The sequence below is a fragment of the Monodelphis domestica genome, chromosome 3 (genome assembly GCF_027887165.1).
Source record: "Monodelphis domestica isolate mMonDom1 chromosome 3, mMonDom1.pri, whole genome shotgun sequence".
NCBI classification, from domain to species: Eukaryota; Metazoa; Chordata; class Mammalia; order Didelphimorphia; family Didelphidae; genus Monodelphis; species Monodelphis domestica.
In genome coordinates, this window is record NC_077229.1 from 421,823,006 (window position 1) to 421,848,005 (window position 25,000).

General features: G+C 43.3%; 1 protein-coding gene across 5 annotated transcripts in view; it reads left to right on the forward strand.

Moving 5' to 3' along the window:
* The window catches only part of CTIF (cap binding complex dependent translation initiation factor), a 483,939-nt gene that overhangs the window by 448,195 nt on the left and 10,744 nt on the right, over positions 1–25,000 (forward strand). For all 5 annotated transcript variants that reach the window (XR_008917834.1, XM_007486656.3, XM_007486658.3 and 2 more), the window contains one exon: positions 24,580–24,633. Coding sequence is in view for 4 of the 5 variants with exons in the window: in XM_007486656.3 (XP_007486718.1) it covers positions 24,580–24,633 (54 nt within the window). In the remaining variant the exon portion in view is untranslated. The remainder of the gene's footprint in view (positions 1–24,579; positions 24,634–25,000) is intronic.

The following is a 25,000-nucleotide window of genomic DNA, read 5'->3' on the forward strand; positions in this document are numbered from 1 at the left end:
TGTTGCTGTTATTCAAGCATATCCAACTCTTTGTTATCCCATTTGGGGTTTTCTTGGCAAAGATCTTGGAGTGGTTTGCCATTTCCTTCTCTAGCTCATTTTCAGATGAGCAAACTGAGGCAAACAAGGTTAAGTGACTCACCCAGAGTCACACAGCCAGTAAGTGTCCAAAGTTAGATTTGAATTCAGTAAGAGGAGTACAGCTCTCTACCCACTATGTCTCCTAGCTTCCTTCAAATTAGGGATAACTAGAAATAAGTGGATCAAATTAGGGATAACTAGAAATAAGTAAATAACTAGAAATAAATTAGGGATAACTAGAAATAGCCCGCCATGTGCATTATCTGACTCTCTCAGTGATCAATTAACAAAAAAGTTCTTCTGACCCACCAAAAGTGGTCTCTCCTTTTGGCCCGTCTTCATTCAAGACCTTCAAACATTTCACCAAAATGTTATTCTTCCGTCCACATAACTACAGACAGAGTTTGCGTGGTCTGATCAGGAACCGTAAGGCTAATCAGAGCTGGCAAACAGAACCCAAGCCCAGAAATCCCAGGGCCATGTTCTCTTCCAGTGGTGGCAGAGGCTAAAGGGAGGAAAGACCTCGCATCATTTTGAAAGCTGTCTGGGTTTAGCTGCCAGTGGGTTCACAGAATAGAAGTTTACCCCTCTCGGGTACCCAGCATACACATCCGGGCATCATATTCAAAGAGGGGTCTTTGTCGTACCTATCACACCGGGTACCCGTCCATTTTCATACAAACACATCTTCTTTATTTGGAAAACAGCACACCCACTAAGAGCTGGGTATGCAATGAAAAATAAACTTCTAAGTCCCTATTAAAAACCCTTATCCTCCAACCTCCCTTTGAGCAAACAATATTTAGCTAATCCTTTCTATCACCCATGGGCTGCTTTCGGCACTTTTCACAGCTTTGTCTTTCACCCCATGTTATTGGCAGTTGCTCTTTGGGGTACAAGCACTAATTAGCTCTTTAGCACTTCCCTGTCAGTCTTTAAACTCTCACTCTGCCCCACTGTTCCTGTTCTTCTATCCTAGCTGAACTAAGAAGGCCTCACTGCCCCTCACTTCCACAATTTAACCTGCCTCTCTTCCCCTGAAGCCCAGTGTTTATATCTTCTGAGCCATCCCCTGCCAGGGTTTTCATAAAGGGGATCATCATCTTTCCAAGACCCAGAACCATCAAGCCAAGCAGATTGTGGTTTAAACAAACATGTGCAGGTTTCACCAGAGCAGTGGTACCTACACGTCTGGTCATCAGAGTGATCAGGCTGGACACCAGACCCCGGACATTTCTAATCTCTCCACCCTCTGAGATCTCTAAACCCCTCAACACATTATAAGATGGAGAGTGGTGGAGGGCCTGACTGATGTGTCTAGAAGGGCAGTCTGGCTAGATTTCCATGGAACATGAGGAATGGTATATGAAAGTTATTCCCTAAAACAAAAGAAAAGATTAAGGCATCCTTGCAGATAATCACTTGCCCTGAGCAACTAAAGCTAGAAAGTTGGAATGCTCATTTTGTTCTTACCTAGATAAACTGAGTGGCCTTAAAGATTTAGTTTCTTTGATCTGGGGATGGGAAAGAGAGGAACTGGAATAAGTCTTTACTGCTGCCACTGCCGCCAACAATTATATCAGAAAAATCAGAAAAAGTGGCTTCCTTTCACCTTTTCTCCCCCTTCCCTACCTCCACAGGACCTATCTTCTTTCTAAGGAGGGTCATGCTTTGCTGCTGAGGAAAAGAAGTTTGGGGGACAGCTGGATGGCTTAGTGACTTGAGAATCAGCCCTAGAGATGAGAAGTCCTGGGTTCAAATCTAGACTCAGACACTTCCTAGCTGTGTAACGATGAACAAGTCACTTAAGCCCAATTGCCTATGCCTAGCCCTTACTGCTCCTCTGCCTTGGAACCAATATGCAGTATTGATTCTAAGACTTAAAAAAAAAAGAAAGAAGATAATTGATAGCCAAAGCCAGACACAAGATGCTTCATGGAGTCCATCTCTGTCTGAGTGCTTTTGGTCATTTTACAGAAAGGAAGGAGAAACAATGTTTGGTAGTAGAAAGACTCTTGCTCTGAGAGTCCAAAGATCTAGTTCTTAGTCCTGATTCAGCCACAAACTAACTATGTGATTTCCCAGCCACAGACTACTCCTCCAGACCAGAATTCCCTTCTCTGGAACACGAGGAGGGAAAAAACCATGGGACCCATAGATTTGAAGCCGGAAAGGAAAAGGACCTTAGTCCAATTCCCTCACCCCCTTCATTTTACCCATAAGGGAACTGAGGCCCAGAGAGGTTAAACAATTGGTCCCAGGTCACACAGGTAATACTATGATTTGAACCCAGGTCCCCCAACTCCAAATCAAGACCCCTTCTTGCCCCATGCTGCCTCTCTTGTGGCTCGTCAAGTGTCCCTGCTGAGACTCAGACAAGTGCTTTGGAAGTGTCTCCTGGCCGCGTGAGAGCAGCTCGCTCATCAGCCCCAGGGAGCCTGCCCCAAAAGAGGAAAGAACTCTTTCGCAACAAAGGCTGGGTATTAGATGACGGGCCTGTCAGATTCTGGCATGCGGCTTGGCCTGTTAGGAAATAAAGGAGACTCTTTGTCTGCTTTCCAGCAGGCGCGTCACTGCTCTCTTTCCACTGGTTTGCTCAATGTGAGGGAGCTGGCTGGGGGGGGGGGGGGGGGGGGCTCTCCCGCCCAAGGGCCCCACACGCCTCCCCAGCTCCCCATCTCTCCCTCAGCTAGGCCACCACCAGCCGGCCACCCCTGTGATACTGGCCTCCAGGCCCGACTACTATCTGCCCATCTCTGATGGAAAGACAGAGTGACTCGTAGGGAAGGATCCGGTCTGTTTCCTTCTTATGTAGGGCTCCAACTCCCTCTTATCTCCTTTCCTGCCAGGCTGAGGGACTCCTCAGCTTCCTCTGTGTGTGTGTGTGTGTGTGTGTCTCTCTCTCTCTCCCTCTCTTCTCTCTCCCTCTCTCTTCTCTCTTCCTCTCTCTCCCTCTCTCCCTCCCTCCCTCTCTCTCTCTCCCTCTCTCTCTCTCTTCTCTCTTCTCTCTCTCTCTTCTCTATTCCTCTCTCTCTCTCCCCCTCTCTCCCTCTCTCCCTCCCTCTCTCTCTCTTCTCTCTTCTCTCTCTCTTCTCTATTCCTCTCTCTCTCCCTCTCTCTCTTCTCTCTTCCTCTCTCTCTCCCCCCCTCTCCCTCTCTCTCTCTCCCTCTCCCTCTCTCTCTCTTCTCTCTTCCTCTCTCTCTCCCTCTCTCCCTCCCTCCCTCTCTATCTTTCTCTCTCTCTTCTCTCTTCCTCTCTCTCTCCCTCTCCCTCCCTCTCTCTCTTCTCTCTTCCTCTCTCTCTCTTCTCTCTTCCTCTGTCTCTTTCTCTGTTTGTCTGTCTGTCTCTCTCTCTGTGTCTCCCCCCCCTCTAACCCTTGAAAAGACTTTGTTTTCCATAGGATTATTAATCCACAGGCAGACAGTCAACAAATGTGTCTATGACAAGTGTACTGTGAAGGCCAAATGAGATTGCATATGGAAAGCACTATGTAAATGTCAAAAAGAAGCTCAGTCTCCTTGGAGTCAGGGAAACTGGGGTTCAAGGCCTATCTCTGGTGATTATTAGCTGTGTGACCTTGGGTCACACATTTAGCCTCCCAGACGTAACTGTCTTCAGACACTAAGTTATGGTTTGAATCTACAAGGGTGAGAATTGGGTTTGTAAAATGTCAGAAAATGATTATTTAAAATTGCATCTACATGTGACCTAGAAAAAAAACTATAAAAAATAAAAGAATCTGCCTTGTGGAGGGGAATTTTCACACTCCAAGTTCTCAGAAGCAGATGAAAATGTTCATTGAGAAATATTGGACAAAATAGATAACAACAAAATAGAACGCAGATAATGTTCATGATGTGGGCAGCCAAGTGGCACAGTGGATAGAGGACCAGACATGGAGTCAGGAAGACCCATCTTTCCTGAATTCAAATCTGGCTTCAGACACTAGTTGTGTAACCCTGGCAAGTCACTAAGCCCTCTTTGCCTCTGTTTCCTCACCTGTCAAATGTGCTAGAGAAAGAAATTGCAAATAATCCACTATCTTTGCCAAGAAAACATCAATAGAGTCACCAAGAGTCAGACAAGACTGAAAAACAGCCGAACAACAAAAATGTTCATCTGCGATTTGCTAAATCAAATGCCAATGCCTTACTAGACCCTGTTTTAGTGGCCCTGTTTCTATTGGAATTTTACATCACAGCTCCACACCAACGAAATCCTTGGCCACAATAAATGTTGGCCATTGTAATTATTAGGTATTAGACACCTCCTGTGTGCATAGCCCTTTGCTGTAAATAGACCAGAAGATAAAGGAGTTCGTGGTTTAATTGGGGAGGCAAGACGTGGTTGAAAATAGAGAAATAGCTTATATGTAATCAGATATGGTCCAGACCTCCCAAAGCTGCAGTAAGAAGTGGAGGAAGAAGAGAGGAAGGTGGGCTGAAGTCAGTGGAGAAGGATTCTTTAAGTAACCAGAAATGGACGTAGGTCTTGAGATGGACAGAATTTGGACAGGTAGAATTTTCCCAGTACTCTTTGCACCGTGAAGTCATAGTGTGACATGCCAACTGAGGGCACAGGTTCATGTTTTAAACGATGGCTTAATAATCATTCTTCCTATTTTTATATGGCTTTATAGTTTGCAAGGTACTTTTCACATTCCTTTTCTCCTCAAAGCCTTACAGCATCTCTGCCGAGGAGAACAATAACAATAACTAGCATTTATGTGTGCTTAAAGGTTTGTAAAGTTCTTTCCAAAGATCTTTTTTTATCCTGAGAGGTAGGTGTTGTGATCATGCTCATTTAGCAAATGGGGAAATGGAGGCAAGCAGTGGATAAGCAATGGGCTCTGAGATAGGATTTGAACTTGGGTCTTCCTGACTCCAGGTCCCGGGCTCTATCCACTTTGCCATCCATACTCATTTATCCCTATTTTACAGGTGAAGTGAGGTCACCGGGCTGGCCACACCAGCCCCCCCCCCCCAATTCTGCTTCACTCCCCAGGGCTTCTCGCTCTCCACCCAGAAAGCCTTTAACTTCCCGGATATCAGAAACAGGCCCTCTCCAGGGGAGGAGGGGTGCCGTGGCAGGGCATTTTCGATGCTGTCCTGTCCAGAGCCTGGGGACTGGCCTCCTAGGCCTCCCCTCGTCCCTTTCCAGCCTCAGGAGTCAATGATATTACATTCAGGTTGCTATGGGGACCAAAACTTTGAATTTCCTGGCTCCGGGGCTGTGAAAATCACAACCTGAACCTTGCATCGATGTGGGTTTCTCGATTAATTTCCTGTTTGATTGTTTGCTTTAGAGGGCGGAAAATGCCGGTGCAGGCAGCCCGCTCCCTGCGTGGTGACTCTTATCACACCCCCGCTTCTGGCAGGTTCAAGTCCAGGCCTTGGGTGGGCGGGAGGGAGAGGGGGGCCAGGGGTTACTGGCAGATGAGTGGCTCCCAGATGCCCAGCCTGCCCGCTTCCCCCACACCCTCGGGCCGCACTCTGGCGGCGGCGGCGGCAGCGGTGGCGCGGGGAGTGTTAGTTTACCCAGGCTCCCTGGAAGAAGGGCTGGCTTTGCTGAGAGCCAGGCTCCAGCGAGGGGGGGTTGGAAAGGTCCTCCCTCCCGCCGGCCGCCCAGCCCAGCCCTGCACAGACAGGCGCTGGCCAGGAGCCAGCCCGCATTCTTCCCCCTGGATAGGGTGGAACTAAACTGTCCCCTGGGAAGGGGAGTCGTGGGAGGGTGATGGCCAAGTAACTAACGGCAAAGCCCTTTGCAACAGCAAATGCCCAGGAGGGGAAGTTAAGCCTGGCACTCTCTGGGGGGAGAAACTTTACAAATTAACTGCATTTACATATGTTTTTCTTCTGACTGCTGGCCCCGGAGGAGTGGCTCTCCGGCAGCCCCAGAGAAGGAGGCTTTCTTGCGCCTGAGTTCCTGTAATAACATCTCCTTCTCCTGCAGGGTCCCCTCTGGAGCCCTGATTATTTACAGATTTTCTGCCCTCCCCTGGGAGCAGGGCCGCAGGGCAAAGTGGTAGGAGCCCCTTCAATTACAGTCCCTCACCCAGATCCTGAACTTGACTGTTCTCAAGCTTTAGAGTCTATTATCTCATTTGATCCTCATACCACTCCAGTAAGGTAGGGAGGGCAGGTATTATTATCCCCATTTTATAGGTGAGGGGAAGAAACTGAGGCTCTGAGACAAGCTGGTAACGGTCAGCCAGCCGCTACTCTCCCCCACTGCCTATCACAAGTCCCCAAACTTTCTAATTGAGAGATTCTTCCCTTTGGCATTTGAAGTCTTCAGTTTTTAAAGATCTCCTTTATTAGCAGAATCATCAGCGCTCAAAGGGCTTTGTAGAGAGAGTCGGGAATACTTGGGGTTCAGGGACATCTGTCACACAGGATTCTGGGACCCTGAGCAAGTCTCATAGCTCACAGTCCCCCGGCACCTCGCTAAGACCGTAAATTGCCTAGACTGTGATCTGCTTTGGTAGAGGAAGCTTACTCCCTGGAAGATACTAATACAAATAAAGTCATACTTCAGCTGAACCCCAGCTTTTATTTATAGCACCTTAAGGGTTTGCAAAGCACTTTGAATACATTATCTCCCCAGAACCTTGCAACATCACTTTGAAATAAATATTATTGGGGACAACTGACTCAGTGGATTGAGAGCCAGAACTAGAGATGGGAGATCCTGGGTTCAAATGTGGCCTCAGATACTTCCTAACTGTAAGGCCCTGGACAAGTCACTTAACCCCCATTGTCCAGCCTTTACCTCTCTTCTGCCTTGGAACCAACACATAGTATTGATTCTAAGGCAGATGGAAAGGGTTTTTTAAAAATAGATTTTATTGTTATCCCATTTTGCAGGTAAGGAAACTGAGTCCAAGAGGTTTACTCAAAGCCATACTGCTGTTAAATGTCTGACCCAGTTCTTAACTCCAAACATAAACCCCTCAACACCTATCAACCTCTCATCATTATGATCTATAATGGCTTATAAATGCCACAAAAGCTCTTTGAGAGAAGAAATACATATTTGTATTCCCAGCAACTAGCAGGGTGCCTGACACAGAATAGGCACTTTGATGGCCAAGTTTTAGATTTGGTCTTCTGACACTATCTAGGCAAATGACGTCATCCTTCTATGCCTCCGTTTTTCCCTTCTGTAAAATGGCATATTTGCAGATACCTTCAGCTTTATCAGTCAACACGTGGCAGGGGGAGTGGAGGGAGAGAATCAGCTTTTATGGAGCACCTACTATGTGCTAAGCAGTATAATCCCCATTTTTACAGTTGATGAAACTGAGGCAAAGGAAGGTTCAGTGACTTGCTCGGAGTCACAGAGCACTTGCTACGTCTGAAACCAGGTTTGAAATCGGGTCTTCCTGACCCCAGACCCAGCATGTTATTTCCTATACCACCTAGCTTCTTCATAGTCCATATTCCAGATCCATAGTGGATCACATAGTCCAATTTATACTAGAGGAAACCCAGGCCTAGAGACAAGAAAAGGCTGCTCCAGGATTCCACAAGTAATAAGTGAAAGCTGATATTCTAACCAAGGTCTTCTCTTTACAAATCCAGACTCCTCATTCAATGTTATTTCCAGTAAACGGCAGTGACCTGCAGCTTGTTTCTGACCAGATCAGATCTCTTTTTGGTTTCATTTACATGAAGCTTAGCAAGCACGAGAAGATCCCTGGCCTGTGTCTATAGATATCTGAACTAAGTCAGACATAAAATTTCTTTCTCTGAATCTCTCAATGGAAGAAAACATTTACCCATCACAAATTTGCTCTCATCAGCACAAACATTTAGAATTTTCGAGGCAGAAGGGACTTTACACATTACCTCTTCCAGCATCCTCTTTTTACAAATGCAGAAACTGAGTCACAAAAAGGGAAGTGACTCCACCAAGATCACATAGAAAATTAACAGCAAAACCATGACTCCTGGTTTCTATATCAGTGTTCTATCCACTCTATCTATTAGGCTACCTTAGGGTTGCAAGCTCAGCATTCAAGATGCTTATTATTCCCTCTTGAATTCTTTATTGTTAAGATATGGTTCTGCCCATTTAAATGGTGGTGCCTCAATTAGATAGTTCATGGGCCAAATGACAAGGTCTGTACTTTGATCTGAAATGCAGATTCAACAAGAAATTGTTCTTCAATTCTCATCATTGCCCAAAAGACTTCATTAAGCACACAATTGCATATGCTAACTGTGCTAAGCCTTGTGTATAGATGGTCCCTGTTCCCAAGGAGATTAAATTGGGAAACTATTTACACAGATGTGCATAAAGACATAGAGGATGTCCAGACAGCAGAATAAAAGCATTCATCAGGACAAAGGTAGACAAGATTTAATCCATGTGTAACGTAAGTATAATTTAGGGGAGCTGGGAATTAGTGAGAACTACATAATTAGGGAGGAGATGGGTATAAGAAGTTGGAGGTCATCAGCTCCTGTTTGACCAATACCAAATAGTTTAGTGAGGGAGGAGGGATCTGAGAAACAAATATTGTGGTTAGCTACAATGCACCAGTCACTGGCACAAAAGTTAATATATGTTCACTGACTGACTAACTTTAAGGAAGATCCCTATTGGTTCAGTCTGCTGGCTACCTTTCACTAGCACCACCCATAGATGAAGAAGAAGTCTTTTTGATCTAGTGACACTTGCCTTGGAAAGACAAGCATTTAGGGGGGATCTGAGAAGCTCAGTGGATTGAGAGCCATACCTAGAGATGGGTGGTCCTGGGTTCAAATTTGGCCTCAGACACTTCCCAGCTGTGTGACCCTGGCAAGTCACTTAACCCCCATTGCCTAGCCCTTACCACTCTTCTGCCTTAGAACCAATATATAGTATTGATTCCAAGAAGGAAGGTAAGGGTTTTTATTTAAATTTTTTTAATTTTAAAAAAAAACAAACATTTATTTTACTATGTATGTGCCAGGCAAAATGGGGAAAAGCAAATGTCCTATGTGATAGGGTAGGGTCCTGAATCCTCAGAATCTCTGGGAAGCTGATTGGTTGCTCAGTTCAGAATGTTGCTGATGGATGTCGTAGCTTCCAAAGGCAGAGTATATCCTCTTCTCTGACCTCTAGATTTTACTAGGTTCTATGATACCTACACAAAGCCTGAGTCTCAGAAAAAGTATTTGGCTCTTTGTTCTAGTGTGACAGATTCATTACATGAGTTTGGCTAAAACCTGTTCTTTATAGTTAATGGTTTTAAAATGATGTAAAAAAAAAAAACCCTTCCTTCCCTCCCTGTTTAAAAAAAATAAATGTTAGGGTTGAAGCAAGGGAGTTCAAGGGTAATACTGGTCCAAACTGGAAGAAATTAAAAGTGATCTTTCCTGGGAAATAGAGAGTAAGTGGTAAAAGAAAGATCTAGTAACACTTTAAAACTTACAGGGTCACAAAAAATAGCCTGGGACAGCCAGTAGGTAAATGAAAAAGATTTAAGAAGATGCTGAACCTAATGTTTCTATAAACAGTTAAGTAGGAAGAAGAATATTGAATTTGTACTTAGAGGTTTGCTTTGTATAACCGATGTGATAGTTTATATATAAGCCATAAGGTTACTAATTAAGAGAAAATTAAACATACATGGAAAGTAAAGGGTATTGTGCCATTCAAGTAAGACTTTAAAACAAAATTTGGTAAAAAAACAAAAACATAAATAAATAGATCATTTGTAATCTATATTGCTCTTAGCTATTGTCACATGAAGAAAGCCTAGCCAGTGGACGTATGCTAACCTGAGCCACTTTTCACATGATGAGAAAACACTAGATTTCAGCATAGTCCCTAGGTAGTTCATTTGCCTCCTAGGGCTATGCATATTTTTTATAAGCTATGCTTATGCTCATTTTTGGGAAAGTCCCATGAGATCTCCACCTCAAACTGCTGACTAGATCCAAACCCCAAGAATACAGGTACATCCCAAATGTTGCTTAACTAAATGAAAGCAAGGTAATATCCTGAATTGGAAAGCTCGAGTTCTATATGTTAATCTTATCCTAAAAGGCTACGTGACCTGGGGCGCATCACCTGTGTATCACCTACCCTCCTTGTGCCATGATTTCTTCAGCTCCAAGTCTAATAGTGATAATAACCCCTCTACCCTTTCTCTATCCCCAAAAGGGTGGTACGAGGATAAATGAGATGATACTTGCAAAGTGTGGCCCACTGACATGACACATTTAATTATAAAGATATATCTTTGTAAAGATATATTTAATAACAATAATGACATGTTGGATTTGTGTTATACTTTGTACTTTTCAAAGCTGTTTCCCAGCCATGATGTCATTCATGCTTCCCAATAATTCTGGGAGGTAAGAAGGATAAGCTTTATTATATTAATTTTATAAATGAGGCAACTAAAACCCAGAGAGGTGATGTGCCCAGGGTCGCAAACCAAGACAGCAAGTTGTTGTTAGAGCTGGAGTTAGCAGTCTGAGACTTCTGAGCCTGCTGCTTGCTCTTTGGTCACATGACCAGGAGATCTATCTGGTATGGCTCCAAGGATGTCCATTATCACCACTATTATTTAATATTGTACTAGAAATACCCGCTTGAGCAATAAGAGAAGAAAAAGAATTTGAAGGAATTAAAGTAGACAATGAGGAAACTAACCTATAACTCTTTGCAGATGATATGGTAGCATACTTGGACATTCCAAAAACTAGCTGAAAGAATAGTTTTAGCAAAGTTGCAGGACACAAAATAAATCCACTTAAATCATTAGCTTTTCTGTATAAAATTCCATTTATATGGTATGGCTTCTCTTTATCCAGGGATTTTAAAAATGACATCTCCCATCCAGGAAGGTACAAACTCACCCCAACTCTCAGCTTTCTGGATAGTAAATCCTCTCTTTAAGGGCTGGAATGTCATTATTTTAATCATTTTGGACAGAAATGCTTCTGAAAGAATCTCTGTCTACTGTAATATGGTCCTCCTTTAAGCGGAGCCCAGTGAGCTGAAGCATCATTTATCCTTTTCTCAGGATCACCATTATCCACATCTGTAATTGGAACATACTGTGGAGGCAACACTGGGCTAGTATATAGGGTGAATTTGCACATAGATACAGTCAGGCTGGACTGCAGTGGATGCTCGGTATCTCTGCCAAGTACTACCCTGGTGGCTGCTTAGCATGCCCACACAAATACAACTAATAGTTCACCTTAGACAGGAAGTCTTCCCTGAGCCCTCCCTCTTGATTTCCCTCTGTTAATGATTTCCTATTTATCCTGTATTTATTGTCATTGAGTCATGTATGCCTCTTTGTGACCCCATTTGGGGTTTTCTTGGCAAAGATACTGGAGTGGTTTGCCATTTCCTTCTCCAGATTATTTGACAGATGAGGAAACTGAGGCAAATGAGGTTAAGTGACTTCCCCAGAGTCACACAGCGAGAAAGGCCATATTTTTCTCAGGAAGATGTCTTCCAGACACTAGCTTAGTGAGCTGTTGTAGCTGGCAGTACATGCATCCAGACTTCAGGACAAATACTGTGTGTGTGTATATATATATATATGTAATATATATATGTATGTATGTATGTTTGCATATGCACATATCAACAGAGAGATATGCCATCCTATGATACGGTTAGAATCTGTCCATCTCCTTAGTCCAGCCTTCACCTTAGTGGCTTTTACCCATGCTATGCAGCTTAAATCTCCGCAAGGTCCTAAAAGGAACATAACCTCACAATCTGCCAAGCTCATTTATGATGCCTCACAAAATGAAGTGGGCCCATCTGGGCCTCATCCTGAAGGCAGCTGGCTGGTGAGCTCTTGGGCAAATATTGCCTTGTGACTGTCACAGGGACAAAAAGAATCACCTTTGGAACTTGGTTCTGGGCCAATGGGACCATCCAAAGAAAGAGGGTTTCCACAAGATTCCACCCCAGCCCAGCCCCAAAGCAGTATGTCTTTTTTGCCCCTGGTTGCTTTTTAACCTCCAGAAGCCTTAAGTTTGGAGTCTCTTGGCCTCTCTTTCTCCTCCTCCAGGGAGGATATGATAGGCGTGCCCACAACAAGTCTCCAGGACAGACAATAGGACTGGAATGCACGAGCTTCCTAGCAGACATTATTGGCCTGTAGAATTGCTTGGATTCCCATCCAAGAAATACATTTCACTTGGTCATCATTGTCATCACAGGTCATTCCAGGCTGACACCTATCTGTTCACTGTAACCCTTTTCCATTCCTACACACACAACTTTTGCCGTCAGCTTGTTCCTCACCAACCCAGGGCACAGTGCCATAAGCCATTGGAACCTCCGAAGACAATGGCAATGGATTGGGGCTGTCCCACCATCTGTAAGACTAAGTAGCTGCTTGTAGGTATGAAAAAGAATCTGTTCTTTCAGCCAGCCTACCCCAATGGATTGGCCATCTACCTTTTGTCGCCAGGAAAGTAGACCCTTGGAAGTCAGGTCCCTTCATCATAGTCCCAGGATACTTAGTTGGCTTGCCATCATTTTTGAAAAGGACCCAGAGGAGTGGCCTTCGGTGTAGGTAATAGGGTAAGGCACTTGAGGAGAGGCTAGGGTAAGCCAGGGAAGAGAGAGGATAGAAAAGAAAAGGGATCAATGAGCACATCCCCGGAGACCCGGGCCAGATGGGATTCTGTAGCAAGACAGCCTGAGAATCTAGGGGAGGCTATTTAACACTGAGGTAAGAGGCACTAAAAGGCTCACAAAACAGCAAAAACGAACTTTGCCTCCTGTACAATTTTGTCAAGGGCTAGCCCTGAGCAAGGAAGTGCCAGCATTTGGTGTCTCTAGATAGAAGGAAAAAAACTGGATCTGCAGGTATGGATTCTGGTCTTAATGAGGCATATCACTGGGCAATTTACCACCCCTTTCTGGGCTCTTGTTCTCTTCATTTGCAAAACAAGGGGCTTGGATTCTTAACTCTTTGTGTCATAGACTCCTCTAGTTTATGGATGGAGTCTATAGAACTCTTCTGAAAAGAGTGTTTTATATGCATAAAATAACTTATTTAAGATAGATTACAAGGGAAGCCATATTGAAATTCATTAATCAAAATATCTCTTCTACATTCATGGACTCCAATTTAAGGATCCTTGGAGTAGATGATCACTAAGGTCCTTTCCAGCTCAGAACTGTGTGATCCTTCAGCAAATCAGTTCCTCATGCTACCCCCTCTGCCTTAGAGGTTTCTTCAACGTATAAGGTCTATAATCTTCATCCAGAAATTCCTGGCCAATCTCAGAGTTAGAAAGAAGAACGGATCCCAGGTCTCCAACCATTACATACAGCTCATCCATTGCCTGAATTCCTTTTTGTAGGAGAGCAGTGAAGGAAACAAGATTTTTTAAAAAATTAAATAGCAAAAACCCAAATCAATTTCCTTGAGAACTTCTATAGGTATTGGCAAGCTCCTATCAGAAAATGTGAATTCAAGCTTAACTCCCATTTTTCTAGACACTTTCCCTGAATGATCAAAAGAAGCAGGTAATATGTGCAAGGGTAACTGCAGAGCCCTTCAGGAGGTGAGCCCCCTGCATGCCATTGGGTGCTTCCTTGTGGGACCCTAGGAGAGGCAGAAAGAAGACACTATTAATAGCACCAAATGTGTCCCATTCAGCTACAGAGAGCAAATGGCATGCATTTTCATGCAGATGTCACTCCCTGTGGGTTTTAAGGAAAGTCACTTCAAGGTCCTCACTTTCCTCATATATGACTTGAGAGTATAGAACTATATGGCTTCTTAGGAGCTGTCAAGCTCTAAAGTTGGGATCTTGTCAGCAGTAGAAAAATAGCCCTGGCCCTGAGGGCAGCTGGGTGGCTCAAATGGATTGAGAGCCAGGTCTAGAAATGGGAGGTCCTGGGTTCAAATTTGACCTCAGACACTTCTTATCTGTGTGACTCTGGGCAAGTCACTTAACCTCCATTGCCTAGCCCTTACCTTTCTTCTGCCTTAGAACCAATACACAGTATTGATTCTAAGATGGAAGATAAAGGTTTTTAAAAAGAAAAAAAAATAGTTCTACAGCAGCCAGAAAGAGAGAAGAAAGGAAAGGAAAGGGAAGGGAAGGGAAGGGAAGGATAAGGGAAGGGAAGGGAAGGGAAGGGAAGGGAAGGGAAGGGAAGGGAAGGGAAGGGAAGGGAAGGGAAGGGAAGAAAGGAAGGAAGGAAGGAAGGAAGGAAGGAAGGAAGGAAGGAAGGAAGGAAGGAAGAAAGAAAGAAAGAAAGAAAGAAAGAAAGAAAGAAAGAAAGAAAGAAAGAAAGAAAGAAAGAAAGAAAGAAAGAAAGAAAGAAAGAAAAAGAAAAGGAAGGGAGGAAGAAAGAAAGAGAAAAGGGGGGGAAAGGAGGAAGAAAGAAACACAGGAAGGGATGGAGGGTAGATGAGCAAAAAATAGGAGGCATATGGAAGGGAAGGTGAATCTCTTTGCTTATTCCTCCTAATCCTCCCACCTTCTATTCACCATTGAACAGAAGGAAAGAAAACCTAGCAAGAGGGGAATAGAGAAAGTCCAGTGAGACTCACCTATCAGTCAATAAACATTCATTAAATGCCTACTATGTGCCAGGTATTGTGCTAGGCATTGGGAATACAAAAAGAGGCCAAAGACAGTCCCTGCCCTCAAGGATTAGATTATAATCTAATGCCCAGCAGGGCACAAAGCTCTGTTGACTGGAAATATCTGGAACCTGCCAGGTGATACAGTAGATAGAGGACCAGGCCTAGAGTCAGAAAGACCCATTTCCTGAGTTCAAATCTGGCCTCAGACACTTACCAGTATGACCCTGGGCAAGTCTCTTATCCCTGGTGGCCTCAGTTTCCTCATCTGTAAAATGAACTAGAGAAAGAAATTCAGTCTCTCCAATTTCTTTACCAAGAAACCCCAAGTCCAATGAAGCATTGGATGTAGCTGAAAAACTACTGAACAACAACCTGGAGATTGATGGGGGCTTTCTGTGTAATCCCTTCCTTAAGATTTATGAGGCCACTTCAAGTCTCCCAAGCAGATTGGCTCGGGAGCATCTTCCTCCCACCCATCTAAACTAAAGTCTAGACTAGAAGTTCCTCCTTGACTCTGTTTGAAGTTTCCTCTTGCAGTAACTTAAGCTTCATTTCTTCTTGTGCTGTCTTCAAGTGGTACAGCTCGTCACAAAGGTCTGGCACTGGCACGGGGAGCCCATGTGGGGAGTGGTCTAAGGCTACAGCTGACTTCCTGCTTAAGCTCATGCAGCCCAAAGGAAGTATCTCTAAAAGCTATCTGTGAAACAAAGGAGAACCATTGTGGCCAAACTTTTTTATTTTACTGCATAGAATGGCGAATGGTGCATGTAGTCTTTCATGTTACCTACAATCACAGACTATTAGAGCCAGGAAGATCCTTCAAATCTGCTTCTCACTCAGGACAGCAGGACCTCATTTTCCAACACCAATATGTTCCACGGCTCCTAGTGTAAATTGAAAATCTAGCATAATGGTGAACCCCATTATTAAATCCTCATTAAAGCATTTCTTATACAAACGTGCCTAGGCATTTTATGCTTTTAGGCTTATCTGAGCTAGCAGCATCACTACTCTTGTACTTTGAGGCCATAATTAATAACTAAATAGCATTAATGAAACAAAGGGAAGCCCTGCTCTGATGGGGACAAGTGAGAACTCTGGACAAAAACTGAAGCAAGAGTTAATGTTTGATGTAAAATAATGTAATGGCTCAAACTGATGCTTCTCTGAGTAAAAATAAGCATGATTGGGGAAACTAATGCAAGACTTTATGCCTCTTGGGAAGATGGTGTGGATTTAGTGTATAATTCACATTTTTTTACATATTTTTCTGCCTTTATTTTTTAATCACCAATAGCATATACCTGAATTTGCGCATATTGAAGTCTCATAAAACAAGGTCTTATTGTATGGAGGAAAGTAGAATGTAGAGAAGAGAACCAACATTTACTAAGCATCTCTTATGTGCAAGATTTCTTGTATGCAATATAGATGGTGAGGGTGGGAAATAGGGAGAGGAGAGGGGAAGGAGAGAGGAGGGAGGAAAGAAGAGAGAAAGGAAGAAGACAAAGAGAAAGAAAAAAGGGAGAGAGGGAAGAGAGAGAATTCCTTTCCTCTAGGAGTTCATATTCTACAAGTCATAACCTGCCCAAAGTTACAAGAATAATAGGAATAGTTAACATTTATATAGCCCTCTAAGGTGTGCCAAGCACTTTATTTTCTTATTGAGCCTTCACAACAACCCTGTGAGGTAGGTCCTATAAGTCTTATTATTCCCATTTTACAGATGAAGAGCTATTAAGTCTGAGATCAGAGAGCTCATAAGTATGAAAGGCACCTCTCTATGGACTCCAAGTTCAGTATTCTTTTCCCAGTTCTGTGCTGCCTTCATTCCCAGGACCTGCCATCAAACCTAGGTCTCCTCAGTCCATGGTAAATTGGCTCTTTGCACTATGCCACAGACTGTGCTCAGGTGGTGCCATGGTGGACTTGGGAAAGGAGAACATTTGCATTGGTGTGTGGTCACTGGACTTTCATTTTCAACCTGACCACCATTAGATGAGATGAGATGATGAGTGTAAAAGTGCTTTGAAAAGATATAGAATCCTCTCCAAGGGTACAAGAGTTGGTAGTATGGAAAATCCATTTTGTAGATGGGACCAAGGAGAGGCTGGGGCATCTGTGACTTGCAGGAGCTTCCATGCCTGCTCACAAACCTGGAAGCGTTTGAGCTGATTTAATCTCCTCTAGGGATCTTCATTGGCCCAATCACAGCCTATAAACTCTGCCACGTTATAAACCAGCGTTCTTTAAATCAGATTTCAGGTCTGTTCTAAGTTTCCAGAACCCCACATCCAGGCTTCCAGAGTAGGGAGAAAGCCTAAGTTGAAGCCTCCCCAGGATTCAAGAGCTGGAAGGAAGCACAGCGCTGATCTAGTGCAAACCTTTTCATCTGACAGATTGGGAAACTGAAGTTCAGAGGGCCTTGCTCAGGGTCCCCCAGGTAGTAAGTGGCTAAACCAGGATTTGAAGCCAGTCTTCTGATTTTAATCCCTGAGCTATTTTGTATTATCGCTATCTAAATCTTTGTTTCTCTTAGCCTAATTACATATGTCTGAACAAAGGGCTGAAGACTATGTAATATATGTGGAGTGTTTCAAGGAGCCCGAGCCCTATGTGGGGGGTCAGGGGTTTGAGGTCTTGTGTTAAGCAACTTCCATCCTCACACTGTGATTATAGCTAATCACAACTATCACTTAGGCAGGGAATTCTTGCTATGAAGTCACAGAACTCCTCCTTAGGACCACAGTCCCATCAGATAAATCACTGGGTTTCTCTTGTGTTTAAATTCATCAGAAATTTTTTAAGCACCTACTGTGTGTCAGACACTGTGCTAGTTGCTGGGACTAAGAAGACAAAATTAAAAAAACAAAACAGACCAGAAAAAAACTCCCTCTAGGAGTCTACAAAATCTCTTGTGAGAAAACAAGAGGTAAACAGTGGGGTCAGTTCAAAGTTTGTTGCTTTTTCTTGAGGATGGGAGGAACCTAAACCTGTTGTTTCATTTGGTGTATGTAAAAAATAACTGGGTGGGGGAGAGGGCTGCAGTTCAGTGGCTCCGTGGATTGAGAGCTGGGCCCAGAGATGGGAGGTCCTAGGTTCGTATGTGGCCTCACACATTTCTTAGCTGTGTGACTCTGGGCAAGTCACTTAACCCCAGTTACCCACTCCAGTCTTCTTTCTGACTTGGAATACCCAGTATTGATTCTAAGATAGAAGATAAGGTTTTTGTTGTTGGTGGTTTTAAGTCATTGGGGAGGAATCATGAACAAATGGAAAGGTTGGGAAAAGCATCATTAGGAGATATTTTTGAGCAAAACATTGAAGAAAACTAGGGATTGTGATTCAATTCAATTTAACAAACATTTATTATGTGACTACTGTGTACCAAAAGCTAGGTGATACAGCCAATAGAGTGCCAGGCCTGGAGTTAGAAAGACCTGAGCTCAAAACTACCCCCAGACACTCAGTAGCTGTGTCGCCCTGGGTAAGTCACTTAACCCTGTTGGCCTCAGTTTCCTCAAATGTAAAATGAGCTGGAGAAGGAATGGCAAACCACTCCAATATTTGCACCAAGATAATGTTAAATGAGATCACAAAGACTCAGACATGACTGAAACAACTGAACTAGGTAACAAGATAGAGCACCAGGCTCTGGGTTCAAATGTGCCCTCAGACACTTCCTAGCTCTATGACCCTGGGCAAGTCACTTAACCTCAATTGCTTAGCCCTTACCATTCTTCTGCCTTGTAACTGATTCTTTGTATCAATTCTACAAAAAAAGGTAAAGATTAAAAAAAAAAGAAATGAGATGAAAACCCCCAAAAGTGTTGAGTCAGACACAACTAATTAAAAAACAACTAAAAGGTATCAAGCCCCCAGAGAGGTGTCAGAGACACAGTCAAACATGAAACAGTTCCTGTCTTCAAAGAGCTTACCTTCTATCAGGAGAAATGGTGTGTGTGCATGTAAATATATTTTAAAATAGATACAAAATAAATTCAGAAGCAGGGAGTAGCCACAACTGAGAATATCAGAGAAATCTGGTAAGATGTAGCACTTGAGCTGAGCCTTCAAAGAGGTCTAGGGGAAAAGGAAGAAAATTCATGTCACATTGTTGGTGTTTAATCATTTTTCAGTCATTTCCTACTTTTCATGATCCCATTTGGAGTTTTCTTGGCAAAGATGCTAAAGTGGTTTGCCCATTTTTTCTCCAGCTCATTTTTACAGATGAGGAAACTGAGGCAAATGGTGACGTGACTTGCCCATGGTCACATGGGTAGTAAGCGTCTGAGGCCAGTTTTGAATTCCAGCCTTCTTGACTCCCAGCTCCATGGTCTATCCACCTTACTATTGCAGCAACAACTATAGGGGGAACACCAAATAAGGTACTTTGGCTGAAATAGAGTTTGGACTCAGAATGATCTGAAATCAGCCTAGAACGATAGGATTAGAGTTCTGGGAAGTACCTGAAAAAATATAAAGTTCCACCCTCCCTTCATTTGACATGTGAGGAAACTGAGGCCACCAAAGGATTTGCCTGTGGTCACAGAGGCAGAATTTGAATTCTAGGTCCTCTAGCTCCAGAGCCTTTTCATGGTACCATGGTTGGAATTGGATTGTTAGAGGGTTTTAAATGCCAAACAGAGGAATTTGTGTCTTGGTGGTAATAGGGAAACACTGAGCCTGTGCTTTCAAGGAATGACTCTCTGGGACTCCATTTAAGCCTGGAGACAGGAGGTCCTGAGTCCAAATCTGGCCTTAGACATTTCTTAGCTGTGTGACCCTGAACAAGTCACTTAACCCCAGTCACCCACCCTTTACTGCTCTTCTGACTTGAAACTAATACTCTATTTTTATTCTTAGATAGAAGTGAGGATTTTAAAACAAAATAAGAAGAAGAATAAACCTCACTTTGACAGTTGTGTGAAGGATTGATTAAAGAGAGTAGAGGTTGGGAGCAGAGACACCAATTGGGAAGCTACTGCCAGTGCATCAGCAAAAGGGGCTAGGAGCCTAAACCAGGGAGCTGGTGGTGAGCAGAGAGGAGGACAGGTGTCGGAGACACTGTGGAGGCAGAATCGACAAGACTCAGTTGCTCACTGGATATGTGGGAGGAAGAGAGCAGAAAACTTCAGGAAGGACTTGTAGGTTTCAAACTTGAATGGAGGAAGGAGTTCTTTTTGAATGGGATGAGTTTGAGATGAGCTTCCTGGTGAAGATGTGCAGCAGGCATTTGGGGATGTGGGCTAAAGCTCAAGAAGGCAGGATCGGAGAAGCTTCTGCTTAGAAATGATAACAACCTATTGGAACCGATGTCAGCTCTGGGAGAGGAGAAAGATTAGAGAAGTAGGTGCAAGACAGGACACTGGGGTTCCCCCATGCATAAGAGCCGAGCAAAGATAATGATCACATAAAATTAGGACCAGGCAAGGGTGCTCAGAGAGGTAGCAGAAGTTCTCAGAGAGGGCAATGCCATGAAAACCCAGGGGTGGGCAAGTGTCCTGGAGAAAAGGGTGATCACAAGAGCAAACTCAGCAGAGATCAAGAAGGATGGGGCCTTTTGATCCAGCCTTAGCACTGCTGGGTTTATATAAGAATATTCATAGCTGCGCTCTTTGTGGTGGCCAAAAACTGAAAAACGAGGGGATGCCCATCAATTGGGGAATGGCTGAGCAAATTGTGGTATCTGTTGGTGATGGAATACTATTGTGCTCAAAGGAATAATAAAGTGGAGGAATTCCATGGAGACTGGAACAACCTCCAGGAAGTGATGCAGAGCGAGAGGAGCAGAACCAGGAGAACATTGTACACAGAGACTGATACACTGTGGTACAATCGAATGTAATGGACTTCTCCATTAGTGGCAATGCAGTGATCCAGGAAAATTCTGAGGGACTTATGAGAAAGAACACTATCCACATTCAGAGGAAAAACTGTGGGAGTAGAAACACAGAAGAAAAACAAGTGTTTGATTACATGAGTCGATGGGATATGGTTGGGGATGGAGACTCTGAACGATCACCCGAGTGAAAATATCAAAATAAAACCCAGTGGAATTGCGCATCAGCTATGGGAAGGGTGGGGGGAAGGAAGGGAAAGAATATTATTCTTGTAACCAAGGAAAAATGTTCTAAACTGACTAATTAAATAAATTTTTTTAAAAGGGTGGGGCCTGAGAGAAAGCACTTACTCATTAAGAAATCATTGTTATGGGGGCAGCTAGATGGCTCAGTGAATTGAGAGTCAGTGCTAGAGACAGGAGGTCCTAGGTTCAAATCTGACCTCAGACTAGCTGTGTGACCCTGGGCAAGTCATTTCACCCCCATTGCCTAACCCTTAGCACTCTTCTGTCTTAGAGCCAATACATAGGATTGGAATACATAGTATTGGTTCTAAGATGGAAGGCAAGGGTTTGGTTTTTTTTTAAGAAGTCAATGTTATAACCCTGAAGAGATTATTTTCTTTTTTCCTTTTTTATTCAAAAAAATTTTTTTCCAATTATACGTAATAACAATTTGAAACATACATTTTCTGAAATTATAAGATCCATATTGTCTCCCTCTCTCCCCTTTCCTTCCCTGTCTTAGAGATGGTAAGCAATGTGATCTCCATCCCCAACCATATCCCATCGACCCATGTAATCAAACACTTGTTTTTCTTCTGTGTTTCTACTCCCACAGTTTTTCCTCTGAATGTGGATAGTGTACTTTCTTGTAGATCCCTCCAGGTTGTTCAGGGTCACTGCATTGCCACTAATGTGATCTGAGTTATACATGTATGATCATATAAAACATACATCCCTATTGGCCACTGTTGTAAGAGAATACTCATATAAACCAAAACCCCGAAGCAAAACCTTAAATAAACTGAAAAATCATATGCTTTGATCTGCATCTGATTCCCACAGTTCTTTCTCTGGAAGCAGATAGCATTCTTTATCATAAGTCCTTCAGAATCATTCCAGATGAATAGGAGTGACCCTGGGCAAGTCACTTAACCTCTGTCGTCCTGAGTTTCCTCTTCTGTAAAATGGGAATAAGAATAGCACCTTACCACTCAGGGTTAGACCTAGAAAGAATCTTAAAGGTCTTTGAATTTGCCCCTTCCATTTTACATTCGAGGGACCTCTGAAGTCTATAGAGGTTAAGCAATTTGCCCATGTCATACAGCAATGCTCAGCGATGCTTTCCATCATTCTAGGCTGACTCTTTCCACAGACTCATCAAATCTGAGAGTGAAAAGGAATAGGGAAATGAAAGACACCATCTTTCATGATGTAGGAACGTTGTTTATACTTATTTGAATCTCCTTGCGTTGCTCTTGGGGAGAGGAGAGGGGGCTTCCTGACTGGCTGGCAGCAAATCTGGAATTGTCGAATGGACCAGTGACTCTTGATCCAGATTGACCCGACTGTGTTCTGAGGCCAGAGACCATCATTCCCTGAGAGGACTGTCAAGGATCTGTAGCTTGGGGACAGTCCTGGTCCAGACTAGGGCTAGGGAACTATAGCTGGATAAATAGTTGAGGAAGGTGAACTACGACCCATTTAATGCTTTCTATGCACCCTTCTAAGGACAGTGTCCTGATGGATCGTTTGTGGATCTCCAACTACAACCTCTCCCCCTCTTACATTGAACTTACTCTTCACCCACATTTCAGTGGTTCCTTGACCTATCCTTATTCTCCCCTTCTAACTTTACTCACCTGGGCATGGGCCCAGCCTTAGAAAGTGTGCCACTTTATTTCACCATCTCCCTTCCTCAACCCCCATAATTTTGACTTATGAATCCAATTCCTTGGCATCTAATTCCTCAGCTCCTTTCAGGTCGGCCCACCTCTACTCTTACTCAATACAATACAATCCTTCTTACTCTGGCCAGGCAGTGAGCCTTATTTCCTACCAAGTTCAATCAATCAATCAATAAACATTTATTTATTAAGTACGTAGGATGTGCCAAGTCCTATTCTAAACTCCATTCAGGCTTCTTTCCCTGTCAGCCATTCAAGGGCATCCATGATCTGGCATCACCTTACCTTCCAATCTTATCTCATTGTACCCTTTCCATGCACCATATGCTCCAGCCCAATTGTACTGGGTGGGTCCCATGAATACCCATTGTGCTTGCCAACCATATATTTCTTTGCTCACACAGTTCTCCCTATCTGGAATTGCTTTCTTCTCTGCCTTTATCTGTTGAATTCCTGCCCATCCATTAAAATCCAACTCAAAAATCACTTCTTCAAGGAAATTCTCCTGATCTTAATTCCCTCCTGTTAATTATTTCTTTTTTCATATATATTTATATGTGTATATATGTGTATGTATATATATATATGTATGTATGTATATATATATATATAGAGAGAGAGAGAGAGAGAAATAGAGAGAGAGAGAGAGAGAGAGAGAGAGAGAGAGAGAGAGAGAGAGAGAGAGAGCTTGCTTTGTATTTTGTTTCCATGTCATCTCCCTCTTTGGATTGTAAACTCTTAAGAGGTCAGGGACTATTTTTTGTATCCCTAGTAGTTAGCATAGTGCCTGGCACATAGTAGGTATTTACTGCTTAAAGACTAATTGGTCCTTCAGGTAATAAGGACCTTCCTTCCTTGGACCTCACATAGCACTTGATTAGGAAACTCTCGTGAATGTTTAGGGCAGCTAGATGGTACAATGAATAGATAGCTGGACTTGGATTCAACAAGACCTGAGTTCAAATCCAGCCTCAGACACTTCCTAGCTGTGTGACTCTGAGCAAGCCACTTAACTCTATTGGCCTCAACTTTCTTCATCTGTAAAATGGGCTTGAGAAGGAAATGACAAGTGACTCCACTATCTTTGCCAAGAAAACCCCAAACAGGGTCATGAAGAGTCAGACATGACTGAAACAACTGAACAACAAAACATGAATGTTTAGTATAATACTAATTGTGTATTATCCCCCTCTTCCTAAACTATAAACTAATAAGGATGACTACCACACCATATCAACTTTATATCTCCCCAATGAGAGTCCTTAATAAATGTCTGATGAGTCTCAGACACTTCCTAGCTGTGTGGGCAAATCACTTAACCCCCATTGCCTATCCCTTACTGCTTTTCTTCCTTGAAACCAATACACTGTATTGATTCTAAGACAGAAGATAACGGTTTTAAATAAATCAATGTCTGATGAATGAATGAATGAATATGAATGAATGGGGGGAAAGAAACTCTCTAAATTCTCTTTTCCCTTGTAAATTTTTTTTTTCTGGCCATGGAGGGGGATCTATGATTTCATTAATGTCAGGGTACTCCTTCTACCAAAGGGCAGTGACAGCTCTTTTGCATCCTAGGGTCTTAGACAGTTGCCTTGAGCCTTGAGGGGTGAAGTGATTTGCCCAGATCATATATACCTGTGGGCAGACATTCGCCCAAGGCTTCTAGGGTCCAAGGTCATCATTCAGCGTCTTCCTTTTGCAAATAAGCCCTAGGAAATATGCTTCGGTGGTCTAAGGCTTAGAATATTGACATAAAAAGAGAAAGTCAGAGCAATTCAGTTCCAGAAACTTTTATCGGTGTTCTGCTGTCAAGTGCTGGGACTGCATACCAGGTTAAGTTTTCCAGCTAAGGTGGCAACAGCAAAAGGTGGCAAAAATAAATGAAAATCAAATGTGACATAAACCTGAACCCAGTGAGCCAAGCAAGAGGTTCAGTGCTCAAACCATATTTTTGTGATCTGAGAAAATTAGAAACTAATCAAAGGCTAAACAACAAAATAAAGAGCCCCTGGCTGAGATCGATGATGCTATAGGACTGACACTGGATGTGTCAGCCATCAGCCAGTTGGGATTTCTAGGGATGGGCCTGGATTGTACCTCAAAAGGTACCACCAAAAAGTGGCCTTCCTGACTACTACTTTCTGTTCTGTTTCCCCCACAGTTGTTACAATCTCAGGATGTGAAGGAAGATGCAGTCCTTTGCTGTTCCATGGAGGTAGGTGCATATCAATGAATCAAAAAGATTCACAGCTTGAAAAGCTGTTTAATCCATCCCCTTCATTTTTTTTAACCCTTGCCTTCTGTCTTAGAATCAATAATGTGGTATAGGTCCCAAGGCAGAAGAGTGACAGCAATGGAGTTAAGTGACTTACCCAGGATTACACAGCTAAGACATGTCTTTGACCAGATTTGAACCCAGGACCTTGTATCTCTAGGCCTGGCTCTCAACCAATAAGACACCTAGATGCTCCCCCTCCCCTTCATCTTATAGATGAGGAAATGCAAAAGTGAGATAGTTGCTTCCCTCAGAGATCTTCCATTCTCCTGGAGGGTTACAATATATTCACAGAGAAGTGAATATA